The 24873-nt window shown below is 49.9% G+C and overlaps 1 protein-coding gene across 3 annotated transcripts in view; it reads left to right on the forward strand.

Moving 5' to 3' along the window:
• The window catches only part of EMILIN1 (elastin microfibril interfacer 1), a 66246-nt gene that overhangs the window by 38558 nt on the left and 2815 nt on the right, over positions 1 to 24873 (forward strand). For all 3 annotated transcript variants that reach the window (XM_066594305.1, XM_066594307.1, XM_066594306.1), the window contains 3 exons: positions 13716 to 13832; positions 14207 to 14224; positions 16451 to 16585. In XM_066594305.1, the coding sequence (XP_066450402.1) occupies positions 13716 to 13832; positions 14207 to 14224; positions 16451 to 16585 (270 nt within the window). The remainder of the gene's footprint in view (positions 1 to 13715; positions 13833 to 14206; positions 14225 to 16450; positions 16586 to 24873) is intronic.

Here is a 24873-nt window from a genome sequence, read left to right on the forward strand (position 1 = left end):
CATACACTCACCCCGGTACTACATCATACTGCCATACACCCACCCCAGTACTACATCATACAGCCATACACCCACCCCGGATACTACATCATACAGCCATACACCCACCCCGGTACTACATCATACTGCCATACACCCACCCCAGGTACTACATCATACAGCCATACACCCACCCCAGTAGTACATCATACTGCCATACACCCACCCCGTACACTACATCATACTGCCATACACTGTCCCCGGTACTGCATCATACTGCCATACATTCACCCCAGTATATTATACAGCCATACACCCACCACGGTGCAACATCATGCTGCCATACACCCACCCCGGGTACTACATCATACTGCCATACACCCACCCCGGGTACTACATCATACAGCCATACACCCACCCCGGGTACTACATCATACTGCCATACACCCACCCCAGTGCTGCATTATGCAGCCATACACTCAACCAGATACTACATAATACCACCATACACTCACCTTGGCGCTATATTATACAGCCATACACTCACCCCCATACTACATCATATTGCATTACACCCAACCCGGTACTACATTATAATGCCATACACCCACCTAGGTACTACATCATACTGCCATACACCCACCCCAGTACTACATCATAATGTCATACACCCACCCCGGTATTACATCATACTGCCATACACTCATCCCCATACTACATCATATTGCCATACACTCAACCCGGTACTACATCATAAAGCCATACACCCACCCCGGTACTACATCATACTGCCATACACCCACCCCGGTACTACATCATACTGCCGTATACCAACCCGGTATTACATCATACTGCCATACACCCACCCCGGTACTGCATTATACTGCCATACACGCACCACGGTATTACATCATACTGCCATACACCCACCCCGGTATTACATCATACTGCCATACACCCACCCCGGTATTACATCATACTGTCATACACCCACCCCGGTATTACATCATACTGCCATGCACCCACCCCGGTGCTACATCATACTGCCATACACCCACTCCAGTACTACATCATACTGCTATACACCCACCCTGGGTACTACATTATACTGCCATACACCCAACCTGGTACTAAATCATACAGCCATACACCCACCCCAGTACTACATCATACTGCTATACACCTACCCCGGTACTACATCATACTGCCATACACCCACCCCGGTATTACATCATACTGCCATACATCCACCCCATATTACATCATACTGCCATACACCCACCCCGGTATTACATCATACTGCCATACACCCACCCCGGTACTACATTATACTGCCATACACCCACCCCGGGTACTACATCATACAGCCATACACCCACCCCGGTACTACATTATACTGCCATACACCCACCCCGGGTACTACATCATACAGCTATACACCCACCCCGGTACTACATTATACTGCCATACACCCACCCCGGGTACTACATCATACTGCCATACACCCACCCAGTGCTGCATTATGCAGCCATACACTCAACCAGATACTACATAATACCACCATACACTCACCTTGGCTCTATATTATACAGCCATACACTCACCCCAGTACTACACTATACTGCCATACACTCACCCCCATGCAACATCATATTGCCATACACCCACCCCAGTACTACATCATAATGCCATACACCAACCCCGGTACTACATCATAATGTCATACACCCACCCGGGTATTAAATCATACTGCCATACACACATACCCATACTACATCATACAGCCATACACCCACCCCGATACTGCATTATACTGCCATACACCCACCCCGGTACTACATCATACAGCCATACCCCCCCCCCCCCCCCCGGTATTACATCATACTGCCATACACTAACCCTGGGTACTACATCATACTGTCATACCCCACCCCGGTACTGCATTATACTGCCATAAACCCACCACGGTACTGCATTATACTGCCATACACCCACCCCGATACTACATCATACTGTCATACACCCCCCCCCCCGGGTACTACATCATACTGTCAGACACCCACCCCAGTAGTACATCATATTGCCATACACCCACCCCAATACTACATCATACTGTCATACACCCACCCCAGTAGTACATCATAGTGCCATACACCCACCCCGGGTACTACATCATACAGCCATACACCCACCCCGGGTACTACATCATACTGCCATACACTGACCCCGGTATTACATCATACTGCCATACACCCACCCCGGTACTAATTATACTGCCATACACCCACCCCGGGTACTACATCATACTGCCATACACCCACCCCGGGTACTACATCATACAGCCATACACCCACCCCGGGTACTACATCATACAGCCATACACCCACCCTGGGTACTACATCATACTGCCATACACCCACTCCAGTGCTGCATTATGCAGCCATAGACTCAACCAGATACTACATAATACCACCATACACTCACCTTGGCGCTATATTATACAGCCATACACTCACCCCAGTACTACACTATACTGCCATACACTCACCCCCATACTACATCATATTGCCATGCACCCACCCCGGTACTACATCATAATGTCATACACCCACCCCGGTATTACATCATACTGCCATACACTCATCCCCATACTGCATCATATTGCCATATACTCAACCCGGTACTACATCATAATGCCATACACCCACCCCGGTACTACATCATACTGCCATACACCCACCCCAGTACTACATCATACTGCTATACACCCACCCTGGGTACTACATCATACTGCCATACACCCAACCTGGTACTAAATCATACACCATACACCCACCCCAGTACTACATCATACTGCTATACACCTACCCCGGTACTACATCATACTGCCGTATACCAACCCGGTATTACATCATACTGCCATACACCCACCCCGGTACTGCATTATACTGCCATACACGCACCACGGTATTACATCATACTGCCATACACCCACCCCGGTATTACATCATACTGCCATACACCCACCCCGGTATTACATCATACTGTCATACACCCACCCCGGTATTACATCATACTGCCATGCACCCACCCCGGTGCTACATCATACTGCCATACACCCACCCCAGTACTACATCATACTGCTATACACCCACCCTGGGTACTACATTATACTGCCATACACCCAACCTGGTACTAAATCATACAGCCATACACCCACCCCAGTACTACATCATACTGCTATACACCTACCCCGGTACTACATCATACTGCCATACACCCACCCCGGTATTACATCATACTGCCATACATCCACCCCATATTACATCATACTGCCATACACCCACCCCGGTATTACATCATACTGCCATACACCCACCCCGGTACTACATTATACTGCCATACACCCACCCCGGGTACTACATCATACAGCCATACACCCACCCCGGTACTACATTATACTGCCATACACCCACCCCGGGTACTACATCATACAGCTATACACCCACCCCGGTACTACATTATACTGCCATACACCCACCCCGGGTACTACATCATACTGCCATACACCCACCCAGTGCTGCATTATGCAGCCATACACTCAACCAGATACTACATTATACAGCCATACACTCACCCCAGTACTACACTATACTGCCATACACTCACCCCCATGCAACATCATATTGCCATACACCCACCCCAGTACTACATCATAATGCCATACACCAACCCCGGTACTACATCATAATGTCATACACCCACCCGGGTATTAAATCATACTGCCATACACACATACCCATACTACATCATATTGCCATACACCCAACCCGGTATTACATCATACAGTCATACACCCACCCCGGTACTGCATTATACTGCCATACACCCACCCCGGTACTACATCATACAGCCATACACCCCCCCCCCCCCCGGTATTACATCATACTGCCATACACTAACCCTGGGTACTACATCATACTGTCATACACCCACCCCGGTACTGCATTATACTGCCATAAACCCACCCCGGTACTGCATTATACTGCCATACACCCACCCCGGGTACTACATCATACTGCCTTACACCCACCCCGGTACTACATCATACTGTCATACACCCCCCCCCCCCCGGGTACTACATCATACTGTCATACACCCACCCCAGTAGTACATCATATTGCCATACACCCACCCCAATACTACATCATACTGTCATACACCCACCCCAGTAGTACATCATAGTGCCATACACCCACCCCGGGTACTACATCATACAGCCATACACCCACCCCGGGTACTACATCATACTGCCATACACTGACCCCGGTATTACATCATACTGCCATACATTCAACGCAGTATACTATACAGCCATACACCCACCCCGGTACTAATTATACTGCCATACACCCAACCCGGGTACTACATCATACTGCCATACACCCACCCCGGGTACTACATCATACAGCCATACACCCACCCCGGGTACTACATCATACAGCCATACACCCACCCTGGGTACTACATCATACTGCCATACACCCACTCCAGTGCTGCATTATGCAGCCATAGACTCAACCAGATACTACATAATACCACCATACACTCACCTTGGCGCTATATTATACAGCCATACACTCACCCCCATACTACATCATATTGCCATACACCCACCCCGGTACTACATCATAATGTCATACACCCACCCCGGTATTACATCATACTGCCATACACTCATCCCCATACTGCATCATATTGCCATACACTCAACCGGGTACTACATCATAATGCCATACACCCACCCCGGTACTACATCATACTGCCATACACCCACCCCAGTACTACATTATACTGCTATACATCCACCCTGGGTACTACATCATACTGCCATACACCCAACCTGGTACTAAATCATACACCATACACCCACCCCAGTACTACATCATACTGCTATACACCTACCCCGGTACTACATCATACTGCCATACACCCACCCCGGTATTACATCATACTGCCATACACCCACCCCATATTACATCATACTGCCATACACCCACCCCGGTATTACATCATACTGCTATACACCTACCCCGGTACTACATCATACTGCCATACACCCACCCCGGTATTACATCATACTGCCATACACCCACCCCATATTACATCATACTGCCATACACCCACCCCAGTACTACATCATACTGCTATACACCCACCCTGGGTACTACATCATACTGCCATACACCCAACCTGGTACTAAATCATACACCATACACCCACCCCAGTACTACATCATACTGCTATACACCTACCCCGGTACTACATCATACTGCCGTATACCAACCCGGTATTACATCATACTGCCATACACCCACCCCGGTACTGCATTATACTGCCATACACGCACCACGGTATTACATCATACTGCCATACACCCACCCCGGTATTACATCATACTGCCATACACCCACCCCGGTATTACATCATACTGTCATACACCCACCCCGGTATTACATCATACTGCCATGCACCCACCCCGGTGCTACATCATACTGCCATACACCCACCCCAGTACTACATCATACTGCTATACACCCACCCTGGGTACTACATTATACTGCCATACACCCAACCTGGTACTAAATCATACACCATACACCCACCCCAGTACTACATCATACTGCTATACACCTACCCCGGTACTACATCATACTGCCATACACCCACCCCGGTATTACATCATACTGCCATACACCCACCCCATATTACATCATACTGCCATACACCCACCCCGGTATTACATCATACTGCTATACACCTACCCCGGTACTACATCATACTGCCATACACCCACCCCGGTATTACATCATACTGCCATACACCCACCCCATATTACATCATACTGCCATACACCCACCCCAGTACTACATCATACTGCTATACACCCACCCTGGGTACTACATCATACTGCCATACACCCAACCTGGTACTAAATCATACACCATACACCCACCCCAGTACTACATCATACTGCTATACACCTACCCCGGTACTACATCATACTGCCGTATACCAACCCGGTATTACATCATACTGCCATACACCCACCCCGGTACTGCATTATACTGCCATACACGCACCACGGTATTACATCATACTGCCATACACCCACCCCGGTATTACATCATACTGCCATACACCCACCCCGGTATTACATCATACTGTCATACACCCACCCCGGTATTACATCATACTGCCATGCACCCACCCCGGTGCTACATCATACTGCCATACACCCACCCCAGTACTACATCATACTGCTATACACCCACCCTGGGTACTACATTATACTGCCATACACCCAACCTGGTACTAAATCATACAGCCATACACCCACCCCAGTTTTACATCATACTGCTATACACCTACCCCGGTACTACATCATACTGCCATACACCCACCCCGGTATTACATCATACTGCCATACATCCACCCCATATTACATCATACTGCCATACACCCACCCCGGTATTACATCATACTGCCATACACCCACCCCGGTACTACATTATACTGCCATACACCCACCCCGGGTACTACATCATACAGCCATACACCCACCCCGGTACTACATTATACTGCCATACACCCACCCCGGGTACTACATCATACAGCTATACACCCACCCCGGTACTACATTATACTGCCATACACCCACCCCGGGTACTACATCATACTGCCATACACCCACCCAGTGCTGCATTATGCAGCCATACACTCAACCAGATACTACATTATACAGCCATACACTCACCCCAGTACTACACTATACTGCCATACACTCACCCCCATGCAACATCATATTGCCATACACCCAACCCGATACTACATCATATTGCCATACACCCACCCCAGTACTACATCATAATGCTATACACCCACCCTGGGTACTACATCATACTGCCATACACCCACCCCGTATTACATCATACTGCCATACACCCACCCCAGTACTACATCATAATGCCATACACCAACCCCGGTACTACATCATAATGTCATACACCCACCCGGGTATTAAATCATACTGCCATACACACATACCCATACTACATCATATTGCCATACACCCAACCCGGTATTACATCATACAGTCATACACCCACCCCGGTACTGCATTATACTGCCATACACCCACCCCGGTACTACATCATACAGCCATACCCCCCCCCCCCCGGTATTACATCATACTGCCATACACTAACCCTGGGTACTACATCATACTGTCATACACCCACCCCGGTACTGCATTATACTGCCATAAACCCACCCCGGTACTGCATTATACTGCCATACACCCACCCCGGGTACTACATCATACTGCCTTACACCCACCCCGGTACTACATCATACTGTCATACACCCCCCCCCCCCCCGGGTACTACATCATACTGTCATACACCCACCCCAGTAGTACATCATATTGCCATACACCCACCCCAATACTACATCATACTGTCATACACCCACCCCAGTAGTACATCATAGTGCCATACACCCACCCCGGGTACTACATCATACAGCCATACACCCACCCCGGGTACTACATCATACTGCCATACACTGACCCCGGTATTACATCATACTGCCATACATTCAACGCAGTATACTATACAGCCATACACCCACCCCGGTACTAATTATACTGCCATACACCCACCCCGGGTACTACATCATACTGCCATACACCCACCCCGGGTACTACATCATACAGCCATACACCCACCCCGGGTACTACATCATACAGCCATACACCCACCCTGGGTACTACATCATACTGCCATACACCCACTCCAGTGCTGCATTATGCAGCCATAGACTCAACCAGATACTACATAATACCACCATACACTCACCTTGGCGCTATATTATACAGCCATACACTCACCCCAGTACTACACTATACTGCCATACACTCACCCCCATACTACATCATATTGCCATGCACCCACCCCGGTACTACATCATAATGTCATACACCCACCCCGGTATTACATCATACTGCCATACACTCATCCCCATACTGCATCATATTGCCATACACTCAACCGGGTACTACATCATAATGCCATACACCCACCCCGGTACTACATCATACTGCCATACACCCACCCCAGTACTACATCATACTGCTATACATCCACCCTGGGTACTACATCATACTGCCATACACCCAACCTGGTACTAAATCATACACCATACACCCACCCCAGTACTACATCATATTGCTATACACCTACCCCGGTACTACATCATACTGCCATACACCCACCCCGGTATTACATCATACTGCCATACACCCACCCCATATTACATCATACTGCCATACACCCACCCCGGTATTACATCATACTGCCATACACCCACCCCGGTACTACATTATACTGCCATACACCCACCCCGGGTACTACATCATACTGCCATACACCCACCCAGTGCTGCATTATGCAGCCATACACTCAACCAGATACTACATAATACCACCATACACTCACCTTGGCTCTATATTATACAGCCATACACTCACCCCAGTACTACACTATACTGCCATACACTCACCCCCATGCAACATCATATTGCCATACACCCAACCCGGTACTACATGATATTGCCATACACCCACCCCAGTACTACATCATAATGCCATACACCAACCCCGGTACTACATCATAATGTCATACACCCACCCCGGTATTACATCATACTGCCATACACACATACCCATACTACATCATATTGCCATACACCCAACCCGGTATTACATCATACTGCCATACACCCACCCCGGTACTGCATTATACTGCCATACACCCACCCCGGTACTACATCATACAGCCATACACCCACCCCGGTATTACATCATACTGCCATACACCCACCCCGGTACTACATCATACTGCCATACACCCACCCCGGTATTACATCATACTGCCATACACCCACCCCGGTACTGCATTATACTGCCATACACCTACCCCGGTAATACATCATACTGCCATACACCCACCCCGTATTACATCATACTGCCATACACCCACCCCGGTATTACATCTAACTGACATACACCCACCCCGGTACTACATCATACTGCCATACACCCACCCCAGGTACTACATCATACAGCCATACACCCACCCTGGGTACTACATCATACTGTCATACACCCACCCCGGTACTGCATTATACTGCCATACACCCACCCCGGTACTGCATTATACTGCCATACACCCACCCCGGGTACTACATCATACTGCCTTACACCCACCCCGGTACTACATCATACTGTCATACACCCCCCCCCCCCGGGTACTACATCATACTGTCATACACCCACCCCAGTAGTACATCAAACTGCCATACACCCACCCCAATACTACATCATACTGTCATACACCCACCCCAGTAGTACATCATACTGCCATACACCCACCCCGGGTACTATATCATACAGCTATACACCCACCCCGGGTACTACATCATACTGCCATACACTGACCCCGGTATTACATCTAACTGACATACACCCACCCCGGTACTACATCATACTGCCATACACCCACCCCAGGTACTACATCATACAGCCATACACCCACCCTGGGTACTACATCATACTGTCATACACCCACCCCGGTACTGCATTATACTGCCATACACCCACCCCGGTACTGCATTATACTGCCATACACCCACCCCGGGTACTACATCATACTGCCTTACACCCACCCCGGTACTACATCATACTGTCATACACCCCCCCCCCCCCCGGGTACTACATCATACTGTCATTCACCCACCCCAGTAGTACATCAAACTGCCATACACCCACCCCAATACTACATCATACTGTCATACACCCACCCCAGTAGTACATCATACTGCCATACACCCACCCCGGGTACTATATCATACAGCTATACACCCACCCCGGGTACTACATCATACTGCCATACACTGACCCCGGTATTACATCATACTGCCATACATTTACCCCGGATACTACATCATACTGCCATACACCCACCCCGGGTACTACATCATACTGCCATACACCCACCCCGGGTACTACATCATACAGCCATACACCCACCCTGGGTACTACATCATACTGCCATACACCCACTCCAGTGCTGCATTATGCAGCCATACACTCAACCAGATACTACATAATACCACCATACACTCACCTTGGCGCTATATTATACAGCCATACACTCATCCCAGTACTACACTATACTGCCATACACTCACCCCCATACTGCATCATATTGCCATACACTCAACCCGGTACTACATCATAATGCCATACACCCACCCCGGTACTACATCATACTGCCATACACCCACCCCGGTACTACATCATACTGCCAAACACCCAACCCGGTATTACATCATACTGCCATACACCCACCCCGGTACTGCATTATACTGCCAGACACCCACGCCGGTACTGCATTATACTGTCATTCACCCACCCCAGTAGTACATCAAACTGCCATACACCCACCCCAATACTACATCATAATGTCATACACCCACCCCGGTATTACATCATACTGCCATACACTCATCCCCATACTGCATCATATTGCCATACACTCAACCCGGTACTACATCATAATGCCATACACCCACCCCGGTACTACATCATACTGCCATACACCCACCCCGGTACTACATCATACTGCCAAACACCCAACCCGGTATTACATCATACTGCCATACACCCACCCCGGTACTGCATTATACTGCCAGACACCCACGCCGGTACTGCATTATACTGATATACACCCACCCCGGTATTACATCATAGTGCCATACACCCACCCCAGTACTACATCATACAGCCATACACCCACCACGGTATTACATCATACTGCCATACACCCTCCCCGGTATTACATCATACATCCATACATCCACCACGGTATTACATCATACTGCCATACACCCACCTTGGTATTACATCATACAGCCATACACCCACCCCGGTACTACATCATACTGCCATACACCCACCCCGGTATTACATCATACTGCCATACACCCACCCCGGTACTGCATTATACTGCCATACACCTACCCCGGTAATACATCATACTGCCATACACCCACCCCGGTACTGCATTATACTGATATACACCCACCCCGGTATTACATCATACTGCCATACACCCACCCCGGTACTACATCATACTGTCATGCACCCACCCCGGGTTCTATATCATACTGCCATACACCCAACCTGGTAATAAATCATACGGCCATACACCCACCCCAGTTCTACATCATACTGCCATACACCTACCCCGGTACTACATCATACTGTCATACACCCACCCCGGTATTACATCATACTGCCATACACCCACCCCGGTACTACATCATACTGTCATGCACCTACCCCGGGTACTACATCATACTGCCATACACTCAACCTGGTAATAAATCATACAGCCATACACCCACCCCAGTTCTACATCATACTGCCATACACCTACCTCGGTACTACATCATAATGCCATACACCCACCCCGGTATTACATCATACTGCCATACACCCACCCCGTATTACATCATACTGCCATACACCCACCCCGGTACTGTATTATACTGCCATACACCCACCCCGGTACTACATCATAATGTCATACACCCACCCCGGTATTACATCATACAGTCATACACCCACCCCGGTACTGTATTATACTGCCATACACCCACCCCGGTACTACATCATACAGCCATACACCCACCCCGGTATTACATCATACTGCCATACACCCACCCCGGTACTACATCATACTGCCATTCACCCACCCCGGTATTACATCATACTGCCATACACCCACCCCGGTACTGCATTATACTGCTATACACCCACCACGGTACTGCATTATACTGCCATACACCCACCCCGGGTACTACATCATACTGCCATACACCCACCCCGGGTACTGCATCATACAGCCATACACCCACCCCAGTACTACATCATACAGCCATACACCGACCCCGGTACTACATCATACTGTCATACACCCACCCCAGGTACTACATTATACATCCATACACCCAACCTGGTACTAAATCATACTGCCATACACCCACCCTGGGTACTACATCATACTGCCATACACCCAACCTGGTACTAAATCATACTGCCATACACCCACCCCGGTATTACATCATACTGCCATACACCCACCCCGGTATTACATCATACTGCCATACACCCACCCCGGTACTACATCATACAGCCATACACCCACCTTGGTATTACATCATACTGCCATAAACCCACCCCAGGTACTACATTATACATCCATACACCCAACCTGGTACTAAATCGTACTGCCATACACCCACTCCGGGTATTACATGATACTGCCATACACACACCACGGTACTACAGCATACAGCCATACACCCACCCCAGTACTACAGCATATTGCCATGCAACCACCCCGGTACTACATCATACTGTCATACACCCACCCCAGTACTACATCATACTGCCATACACCCACTCCGGGTACTACATCATACTACCATACACCCACCCTGGGTACTACATCATACTGCCATACACCCAACCTGGTACTAAATCATACTGCCATACACCCACCGCGGTATTACATCATACTGCCATACACCCACCCCGATATTACATCATACTGCCATACACCCACCCCGGTACTACATCATACAGCCATACACCCACCCCGGTACTACATCATACAGCCATACACCCACCTTGGTATTACATCATACAGCCATACACCCACCCCGATATTACATCATACAGCCATACACCCACCTTGGTATTACATCATACAGCCATACACCCACCCCGGTATTACATCATACTGCCATACACCCACCCCGGTACTACATCATACTGTCATACACCCACCCCGGGTACTACATCATACTGCCAGGCACCCACCCCTGTACTACATCATACTGCCATACACCCACCCCGGTACTACATCATACAGCCATACACCCACCCCGGGTACTACATCATACAGCCATACACCCACCCCAGTACTGCATTATACAGCCATACACCCACCCCGGTACTACATCATACAGCCATACACCCACCCCAAGTACTACATCATACTGCCATACACCCACCCCTGTACTACATCATACAGCCATACACCCACCCCGGTATTACATCATACTGCCATACAATCACCCCAGTATATTATACAGCCATACACCCACCCCGGTATTACATCATACTGCCATATACCCACCCCGGTATTACATCATACTGCCATACACCCAACCCGGTACTGCATTATACTGCCATACACCCACCCCGGTATTACATCATACTGCCATACACCCACCCCAGTGCTGCATTATACAGCCATACACCCACCCTGGTATTACATCATACTGCCATACACCCACCCCAGTGCTGCATTATACAGCCATACACCCACCCCGGTATTACATCATATTGCCATACACCCACCCCAGTACTGCATTATACAGCCATACACCCACCCCAGTACCACATTATAGCGCCATACTGGTGCTTTATCTCCCAAGACATCTGCCTCACTTGTATGCTGTGTAGCAATCAGGACACAGTTATAAATGGAAGTCGCCTGTCAGGATTCAGCATTACAATTAACCAGATTCTTCTATATTGTTAGGTCTACCAGGTCCTCCTGGGGAAACTGGGAAAACAGGACCACAAGGCCCTCCAGGCCCTCAGGGACCACCTGGGAAAGCTGGACCTTCTGGAAAGGAAGGACCTGTCGGACCACCAGGTGAGAGCTCTCCATGGCAGGGGACATATAGAAGTGCATGTGATGGGGTCTGCATGTAGCTGGTGTGATACGTGGTGCACATAGTGACGGGTTATGGGTTAGCCGGCTGGCGTCTGCGCTCCATGATTAGGTTTGGGTATAAGTGTTGGGTTCAAGGTCCTCCATTCCATGCAACAATCCAAGACTATCCATTGAGTCATGATCAGACGGATTATATTATATGGGTGGTGTGGTCTTAGATATTACATGAGGCCAGTGGACACTATTACTACCAGCTGCGGTTATCTTCTAGTGATGGACCCTTGTACATATATGGCCACATCTGTAGACATTTATTCTTTTGTTGATGCTTTTTTGTGTTTTGTTTTTTTTAGGATTTCCAGGAGAACAAGGTGAGACGGCTATAATAAAGAATATACAGGCTGTATGACAAGAGAGAGGTGTAGATTTTATCACCCCTATATCATCACATATATGGACAGGGGATCAGCAGATACCACCACTATATCATCACAGACATGGACAGGGGACCAGCAGATACCACCACTATATCATCACAGACATGGACAGGGGACCAGCTGATACCACCACTATATCATCACAGACATGGACAGGGGACCAGCTGATACCACCAGTATATCATCACAGACATGGACAGGGCACCAGCAGATACCACCTCTATATCATTACATACATGGACAGGGGACCAGCAGATACCACCACTATATCATCACATACATGGACAGGGGACCAGCAGATACCACCACTATATCATCACAGACATGGACAGGGGACTAGCAGATACCACCTCTATATCATTACATACATGGACAGGGGACCAGCAGATACCACCACTATATCATCACATACATGGACAGAAGACCAGCAGATACCACCACTATATCATCACATACATGGACAAGGGACCAGCAGATACCACCACTATATCATCACATACATGGACAGAAGACCAGCAGATACCACCACTATATCATCACATACATGGACAGAAGACCAGCAGATACCACCACTATATCATCACATACATGGACAGAAGACCAGCAGATACCACCACTATATCATCACATACATGGACAAGGGACCAGCAGATACCACCACTATATCATCACATACATGGACAGAAGACCAGCAGATACCACCACTATATCATCACATACATGGACAGAAGACCAGCAGATACCACCACTATATCATCACATACATGGACAGAAGACCAGCAGATACCACCACTATATCATCACATACATGGACAAGGGACCAGCAGATACCTCCACTATATCTTCACATACATGGACAAGAGAACAGCAGATACCACCACTATATCATCACATACATGGACAGGGGACCAGCAGATATCACCACTATATCATCACATATATGCACACAGGACCAGCTGATACCACCACTATATCATCACAGACATGGACAGGGGACCAGCAGATATCACCACTATATCATCACATATATGGACACAGGACCAGCAGATACCTCCACTATATCTTCACATACATGGACAAGAGAACAGCAGATACCACCACTATATCATCACATACATGGACAGAGAACAGCAGATACCACCACTATATCATCACATACATGGACAGAGAACAGCAGATACCACCACTATATCATCACATACATGGACAGGGGACCAGCAGATACCACCACTATATCATCACAGACATGGACAGGGGACCAGCAGATATCACCACTATATCATCACATATATGGACACAGGACCAGCAGATACCACCACTATATCATCACATACATATCCATGGAGACCAGGAGATATCACTTCTACATCATCACATACATGGATGAAAGTGGTAATATTTGCTGTTCCCCTGACTATGTTTGTAATGATAGATTGGGTAATATCTGCTATTCACCCATCCATGTATGAAATGATATAGGATTGAATCATATACATGGATGGGAGAACAGCAGATATCATTACTATATCATTACATACTTGGATAGAAGAACAGCAGATAAAACCACTATATCATCTTATATGTGGACAGAAGAACATCAGCTATTACCTCTATATCATCACATAGATATACAGAACAGCAGATATTACCTCCATATCATCACATAGATGTACAGAACATCAGATATTACCTCTATATCATCACATAGATACACAGAACATCAGCTATTACCTCCATATCATCACATAGATGTACAGAACATCAGATATTACCTCTATATCATCACATAGATACACAGAACATCAGATATTATCTCTATATCATCACATAGATACACAGAACATCAGCTATTACCTCCATATCATCACATAGATATACAGAACAGCAGATATTACCTCCATATCATCACATAGATGTACAGAACATCAGATATTACATCCATATCATTACATAGATATACAGAACATCAGATATTACCTCTATATTATGACATACATGGACAGCACAACAGATATACTGTAGATGTCCTGATGGGTCAGTAATTACTAGGAAGCCTACCGAGTGTCTAGACCCCCCTTACACCTCCATGTGCTCTATGTTTGAGGACCACAGTGAAGTGTCTGTGTATCCACCCTGTAGAACCGCTACTTTGTATTTCAGGTCCCATCGGTGATCTACCTGACGTTCCTCATATCTCCTTCTCGGCTGCACTCACGTATCCAATAACAGAGCCTGGAACTATTCCATTCGACAAGCTCTTGGTAAATGACGGTCATGCCTACGACGCATCATTAGGTGAGCAATGGCTTCCTTGCATAAATCCAGAACCACGTGTGCAGTCACAATACCAGAAGCCGTGGATATAATAGTTATCGCCTCCAGTCACAATACCCAATATTACACATGTATCCTCCTCCTGCTGCTCCAGAGGTGGGGCCATGAGAAATTGTGGGTGTAAGCTGCAGATTTTGGGTGTTCCCCCTTCCCCTTGCTCCTCAGGGGCCAGCTCTTTTTAGTGTGATGTCAAAGTTGTGCTGTGTGCTCTAAGCCAATAAGCTGCCTCGCCCTACAGCATGCAGTCTCCAAGACAGGGAGGACAGGCTGCAGCTGCATCTCCCTCCTCCCTGCCTACCATTTACTATATTACCCTAGACATATTCTTTGGTCAGTGAGACAGGAAGATGGGAGACTACAGGCTGCAGGCAGGAAGAAGGGAGACTACAGGCTGCAGGCAGGGAAAAAAGAGACTGCAGGCTGCAGGCAGGGAGAAAAGAGACTACAGGCAGCAAGAAGGGAGACTACAGGCTGCAGGCAGGAAGAAGGGAGACTACAGACTGCATGCAGGAAAAATGGAGACTACAGACAGCAGGCAGGAAGAAGGGAGGCTGCAGGCAGAGGGAGGGGAACTACAGACTGCAGGCAGCAGGCAGGGAGGAAAGAGACTACAGGCAGGAAGAATGGAGACTACAGGCTGCAGGCAGGAAGAAGGGAGACTACAGGCTGCAGGCAGGAAGAAGGGAGACTACAGACTGCATGCAGGAAGAAGGGAGGCTGCAGGCAGAGGGAGGGGAACTACAGACTGCAGGCAGCAGGCAGGGAGGAAAGAGACTACAGACTGCAGGCAGAGAGAGAAAAAAGGCTACAGGTTGCAGGCAGGGAGAAAGGAGACTACAGATTGCAGGCAGGAAGAAGGGAGGCTGCAGGCAGAGGGAGGGGAACTACAGACTGCAGGCAGCAGGCAGGGAGGAAAGAGACTACAGACTGCAGGCAGAGAGAGAAAAAAGGCTACAGGTTGCAGGCAGGGAGAAAGGAGACTACAGGCTGCAGCCAGGGAGAAAAAAATACTACAGGCAGGAAGAAGGGAGAGTACAGGCTGCAGGCAGGGAGAAGGGAGACTACAGGCTGCAGGCAGAGAGAGGGGAACTACAGGCAGAGAGAGGGGAACTACAGACTGCAGGAAGGGAGAAAGGACACGACAGACTGCAGGCAGGGAGAAGAAAGACTACAGGCTGCAACCAGGGAGAAGGGAGACTACAGGCTGCAGGCAGGAAGAAGGGAGACTACAGGCTGCTGGCAGGGAGAAGAGAGACTACAGGCTGCAGTAAGGGGAACTACAGGCTGCAAGCAGGGAGAGGGGAACTACAGGCTGCAAGCAGGGAGAAGAAAGACTACAGGCTGCAGCCAGGGAGAAGGGAGACTACAGGCTGCAGGCAGGAAGAAGGGAGACTACAGACTGCAGGCAGGAAGAAGGGAGGCTGCGGGCAGAGAGAGGGGAACTACAGACTGCAGGAAGGGAGAAAAGAGACTACAGGCTGCAGGCAGGGAGAAAAGATACTACAGGCAGGAAGAAGGGAGACTACAGGCTGCAGGCAGGAAGAAGGGAGACTACAGACTGCAGGCAGGAGGAATGGAGGCTGCAGGCAGAGAGAAAAAAGGCTACAGGCTGCAGGCAGGGAGAAGGGAGACTACAGACTGCAGGCAGGAAGAAGGGAGACTACAGGCTGCGGGCAGGGAGAAAAGAGACTACAGGCTGCAGCCAGGGAGAAAAAAAGACTACAGGCAGGAAGAAGGGAGAGTACAGGCTGCAGGCATGGAGAAGGGAGACTACAGGCTGCAAGCAGGGAGAAAAAAGGCTACAGGCTGCAGACAGGAAGAAGGGAGGCTGCAGGCAGAGAGAGGGGAACTACAGACTGCAGGAAGGGAGAAAGGAGACGACAGACTGCAGGCAGGGAGAAGAAAGACTACAGGCTGCAGGCAGGGAGAAAGGAGACTACAGACTGCAGGCAGGAAGAAGGGAGAGTACAGGCTGCAGGCATGGAGAAGGGAGACTACAGGCTGCAAGCAGGGAGAAAAAAGGCTACAGGCTGCAGACAGGAAGAAGGGAGGCTGCAGGCAGAGAGAGGGGAACTACAGACTGCAGGAAGGGAGAAAGGAGACGACAGACTGCAGGCAGGGAGAAGAAAGACTACAGGCTGCAGGCAGGGAGAAAGGAGACTACAGACTGCAGGCAGGAAGAAGGGAGACTACAGGCTGCAGGCAGGGAGAAAAGAGACTACAGACTGCAGGCAGAGAGAAAAAAAGGCTACAGGCTGCAGGCAGGGAGAAAGGAGACTACAGACTGCAGGCAGGGAGAAGAAAGAGTACAGGCTGCAGCCAGGGAGAAAAAAAGACTACAGGCAGGAAGAAGGGAGAGTACAGGCTGCAGGCAGGGAGAAGGGAGACTACAGGCTGCAGGCAGGGAGAAAAAAGGCTACAGGCTGCAGGCAGGAAGAAGGGAGGCTGCAGGCAGAGAGAGGGGAACTACAGACTGCAGGAAGGGAGAAAGGAGACGACAGACTGCAGGCAGGGGGAAGAAAGACTACAGGCTGCAACCAGGGAGAAGGGAGACTATAGACTGCAGGCAGGAAGAAGGGAGACTACAGGCTGCAGGCAGGAAGAAGGGAGACTACAGGCTGCAGGCAGGAAGAATGGGAACTACAGGCTGCAGGCAGGGAGAAGAAAGACTACAGGCTGCAGCCAGGGAGAAAAGAGACTACAGACTACAGGCAGGAAGAAGGGAGACTACAGACTGCAGGCAGGGAGAAGAGAGACTACAGGCTGCAGGAATGGGAACTACAGGCTGCAGGAAGGGAGAAGAAAGTCTACAGGCTGCAGGCCGAAAGAAGGGAGACTACAGACTGCAGGCAGGAAGAAGGGAGGCTGCGGGCAGAGAGAGGGGAATTACAGACTGCAGGAAGGGAGAAAAGAGACTGCAGGCTGCAGGCAGAGAGAAAAAAGACTACAGGCTGCAGGCAGGGAGAAAAGAGACTACAGGCAGGAAGAAGGGAGACTACAGGCTGCAGGCAGGAAGAAGGGAGACTACAGGCTGCAGGCAGGAAGAAGGGAGACTACAGGCTGCAGGCAGGAAGAAGGGAGACTACAGACTGCAGGCAGGAAGAAGGGAGGCTGCAGGCAGAGGGAGGGGAACTACAGACTGCAGGCAGGGAGAAGAAAGACTACAGGCTGCAGGCAGGGAGAAAGGAGACTACAGACTGCAGGCAGGAAGAAGGGAGACTACAGGCTGCTGGCAGGGAGAAAAGAGACTGCAGGCTGCAGGCAGGGAGAAAAGAGACTACAGGCAGGAAGAAGGGAGACTACAGACTGCATGCAGGAAGAAGGGAGACTACAGGCTGCAGGCAGAGAGAAAAAAGGCTACAGGCTGCAGGCAGGGAGAAAGGAGACTACAGACTGCAGGCAGGGAGAAGAAGAGTACAGGCTGCAGCCAGGGAGAAAAGAAGACTACAGGCAGGAAGAAGGGAGAGTACAGGCTGCAGGCAGGAAGAAGGGAGAGTACAGGCTGCAGGCAGGGAGAAGGGAGACTACAGACTGCAAGCAGGAAGAAGGGAGGCTGCAGGCAGAGGGAGGGGAACTACAGACTGCAGGCAGCAGGCAGGGAGAAAAGAGACTACAGACTGCAGGCAGAGAGAAAAAAAGGCTACAGGCTGCAGGCAGGGAGAAAGGAGACTACAGACTGCAGGCAGGGAGAAGAAAGAGTACAGGCTGCAGCCAGGGAGAAAAAAAGACTACAGGCAGGAAGAAGGGAGAGTACAGGCTGCAGGCAGGGAGAAGGGAGACTACAGGCTGCAGGCAGGGAGAAAAAAGGCTACAGGCTGCAGGCAGGAAGAAGGGAGGCTGCAGGCAGAGAGAGGGGAACTACAGACTGCAGGAAGGGAGAAAGGAGACGACAGACTGCAGGCAGGGGGAAGAAAGACTACAGGCTGCAGGCAGGAAGAAGGGAGACTACAGGCTGCAGGCAGGAAGAATGGGAACTACAGGCTGCAGGCAGGGAGAAGAAAGACTACAGGCTGCAGCCAGGGAGAAAAGAGACTACAGACTACAGGCAGGAAGAAGGGAGACTACAGACTGCAGGCAGGGAGAAGAGAGACTACAGGCTGCAGGAATGGGAACTACAGGCTGCAGGAAGGGAGAAGAAAGACTACAGGCTGCAGGCAGAAAGAAGGGAGACTACAGACTGCAGGCAGGAAGAAGGGAGACTACAGACTGCAGGCAGGAAGAAGGGAGGCTGCAGGCAGAGAGAAAAAAAGGCTACAGGCTGCAGGCAGGGAGAAAGGAGACTACAGGCTGCAGGCAGAGAGAAAAAAGACTACAGGCTGCAGGCAGGGAGAAAAGAGACTACAGGCAGGAAGAAGGGAGACTACAGGCTGCAGGCAGGAAGAAGGGAGACTACAGACTGCAGGCAGGAAGAATGGAGGCTGCAGGCAGAGAGATAAAAAGGCTACAGGCTGCAGGCAGGGAGAAAGGAGACTACAGACTGCAGGCAGGAAGAAAGGAGACTACAGGCTGCAGGCAGGGAGAAAAGAGACTGCAGGCTGCAGGCAGGGGTAAAAGAGACTACAGGCAGGAAGAAGGGAGACTACAGGCTGCAGGCAGGAAGAAGGGAGACTATAGACTGCAGGCAGGAAGAATGGAGGCTGTAGGCAGAGAGAAAAAAGGCTACAGGCTGCAGGCAGGGAGAAGGGAGACTAGAGACTGCAGGCAGGAAGAAGGGAGGCTGCAGGCAGAGGGAGGGGAACTACAGACTGCAGGCAGCAGGCAGAGAGAAAAGAGACTACAGACTGCAGGCAGAGAGAAAAAAAGGCTACAGGCTGCAGGCTGGGAGAAAGGCGACTACAGACTGCAGGCAGGGAGAAGAAAGACTACAGGCTGCAGGCAGAGAGAGGGGAACTACAGACTGCAGGCAGGGAGAAAAAAGGCTACAGGCTGCAGGCAGAGAGAGGGGAACTACAGACTGCAGGCAGGGAGAAAAAAGGCTACAGGCTGCAGGCAGGAAGAAGGAAGAAGGGAGACTACAGGCAGAGAGAGGGGAACTACAGACTGCAGGAGGGGAGAAAGGAGACTACAGGCTGCAGGCAGGAAGAAGGGAGACTACAGGCTGCAGCCAGGGAGAAGGGAGACTACAGGCTGCAGGAAGGAAGAAGGGAGATTACAGACTGCAGGCAGGAAGAAGGAAGACTACAGGCAGCAGGCAGGAAGAAGGGACACTACAGACTGCAGGCAGGGAGAAGAGAGACTACAGGCTCCAGGAAGGGGAACTACAGGCTGCAGGCAGGGAGATGGGAACTACAGGCTGCAGGCAGGGAGAAAAAAGGCTACAGGCTGCAGGCAGGAAGAAGGGAGGCTGCAGGCAGAGAGAGGGGAACTACAGGCTGCAGGCAGGGAGATGGGAACTACAGGCTGCAGGCAGGAAGAAGGGACACTACAGACTGCAGGCAGGGAGAAGAGAGACTACAGGCTCCAGGAAGGGGAACTACAGGCTGCAGGCAGGGAGATGGGAACTACAGGCTGCAGGAAGGGAGAAGAAAGACTACAGGCTGCAGCCAGGGAGAAGGGAGACTACAGACTGCAGCCAGGGAGAAGGGAGACTACAGGCTGCAGGCAGGAAGAAGGGAGACTACAGACTGCAGGCAGGAAGAAGGGAGACTACAGACTGCAGGCAGGGAGAAGGGAGACTACAGACTGCAGGCAGGAAGAAGGGAGGCTGCAGGCAGAGAGAGGGGAACTACAGACTACAGGAAGGGAGAAAAGAGACTGCAGGCTGCAGGCAGGGAGAAAAAAGACTACAGGCTGCAGGCAGGGAGAAAAGAGACTACAGGCAGGAAGAAGGGAGACTACAGGCTGCAGGCAGGAAGAAGGGAGACTACAGGCTGCAGGCAGGAAGAAGGGAGACTACAGACTGCATGCAGGAAGAATGGAGGCTGCAGGCAGAGAGAAAAAAGGCTACAGGCTGCAGGCAGGGAGAAAGGAGACTACAGACTGCAGGCAGGAAGAAGGGAGGCTGCAGGCAGAGGGAGGGGAACTACAGACTGCAGGCAGCAGGCAGGGAGAAAAGAGACTACAGACTGCAGGCAGAGAGAGAAAAAAGGCTACAGGTTGCAGGCAGGGAGAAACGAGACTACAGACTGCAGGCAGGGAGAAGAAAGACTACAGGCTGCAGGCAGAGAGAGGGGAACTACAGACTGCAGGCAGCAGGCAGGGAGAAAAGAGACTACAGACTGCAGGCAGGGGGAAGAAAGACTACAGGCTGCAGCCAGAGAGAAGGGAGACAACAGACTGCAGGCAGGAAGAAGAGAGGCTGTGGGCAGGGAGAGGGGAACTACAGGCTGCAGGGAGGGAGAAGGGAGGCTACAGGCTGCAGGAAGGAAGAAGGGAGACTACAGGCTGCAGGAAGGAAGAAGGGAGATTACAGACTGCAGGCAGGAAGAAGGAAGACTACAGGCAGCAGGCAGGAAGAAGGAAGACTACAGACAGCAGGCAGGGAGAAGAGAGACTACAGGCTGCAGGAAGGGAGAGAGGAACTACAGACTGCAGGCAAGAAGAAGGGAGACTACAGACTGCCGGCAGGGAGAAGAGAGACTGCAGGCTGCAGGAAGGGAGACTACAGGCTGTAGGCAGGGAGAAAGGAGACTACAGGCTGCAGGAAGGGAGAAGGGAGACTGCAGGCTGCAGGAAGGGAGACTACAGGCTGCAGGCAGGGAGAAAGGAGACTACAGGCTGCAGGAAGGGAGAAGGGAGACTACAGGCTGCAGGCAGAGAGAAGGGAGAGGGGACTACAAGCTGACGGCAGAGAGAGGGGGACTGCAGGCAGGGAGAAGAAAGACTACAGGCTGCAGTCAGAGGGAAGGGAGAGCGGGACTTCAGGCTGCAAGATGAGAGATACGGCTGAGCACACGCGTCTGGAGATATGGACACTCCTCTAAACATCCAGGCAGCGCTGGCGTCGGGCACACATCTCTGCAGCAGGGTTGCCCACTGTCCAGCCTGTCCATTCTCCTGCAGTGTCAGTTATTTTCTGGGCCGCTGCTACTTCTGCAGGTTGGTGTGATTATATCTGAGGCCATGTGATCCTCACTGATTGATGACAAACTGACCTGTTTACATCATTCTGTAACCCTACATCCATAAAACGATCATGACGGGTCCTATAATAAATCCCCGGGTCCTGTAATATATCCCGGGTCTTGTAATAAATCCCGGGTCCTGTAATAAATCCCTGAATCCTGTAATAAATCCCTGGATCCTGTAATAAATCCCTGGATCCTGTAATAAATCCCTGGGTCCTGCAATAAATCCCGGATCCTGTAATAAATCCCGGATCCTATAATAAATCCCGGGTCCTGTAATAAATCCTGGATCCTGTAATAAATCCCGGGTCCTGTAATAAATCCCTGGATCCTGTAATAAATCCCTGGGTCCTGTAATAAATCCCTCGGTCCTGTAATAAATCCTTGGATCCTGTAATAAATCCCTGGGTCCTATAATAAATCCCGGGTCCTGTAATAAATCCTGGATCCTGTAATAAATCCCTGAATCCTGTAATAAATCCCTGAATCCTGTAATAAATCCCGGGTCCTGTAATAAATCCTGGATCCTGTAATAAATCCCTGGGTCCTGTAATAAATCCCGGGTCCTGTATTAAATCCCTCGGTCCTGTAATAATACCCGGGTCCTGTAATAAATCCTGGATCCTGTAATAAATCCCTGGATCCTGTAATAAATCCCTGGGTCCTATAATAAATCCCGGGTCCTGTAATAAATCCTGGATCCTGTAATAAATCCCTGAATCCTGTAATAAATCCCTGGATCCTGTAATAAATCCCTGGGTCCTGTAATAAATCCCGGGTCCTGTAATAAATCCCTTAATCCTGTAATAAATCCCTGGATCCTGTAATAAATCCCGGGTCTTGTAATAAATCCCCAGGTCCTGTAATAAATGCCGGGTCTTGTAATAAATCCCTTAATCCTGTAATTAATCCCCGGGTCCTGTAATTAATGCCGGGTCCTGTACTAAATCCCCGGGTCCTGTAATAAATCCCGGGTCTTGTAATATATCCCCAGATCCTGTAATAAATCCCTGGATCCTGTAATAAATCCCTGGATCCTGTAATAAATCTCGGGTCTTGTAATAAATCCCCGGGTCCTGTAATGAATCCCGGGTCTTGTAATAAATCCCCGGGTCCTGTAATAAATCCCGGGTCTTGTAATAAATCCCTGAATCCTGTAATAAATCCCTGGATCCTGTAATA

This window comes from Eleutherodactylus coqui, chromosome 1, assembly GCF_035609145.1.
Source record: "Eleutherodactylus coqui strain aEleCoq1 chromosome 1, aEleCoq1.hap1, whole genome shotgun sequence".
NCBI lineage: Eukaryota > Metazoa > Chordata > Amphibia > Anura > Eleutherodactylidae > Eleutherodactylus > Eleutherodactylus coqui.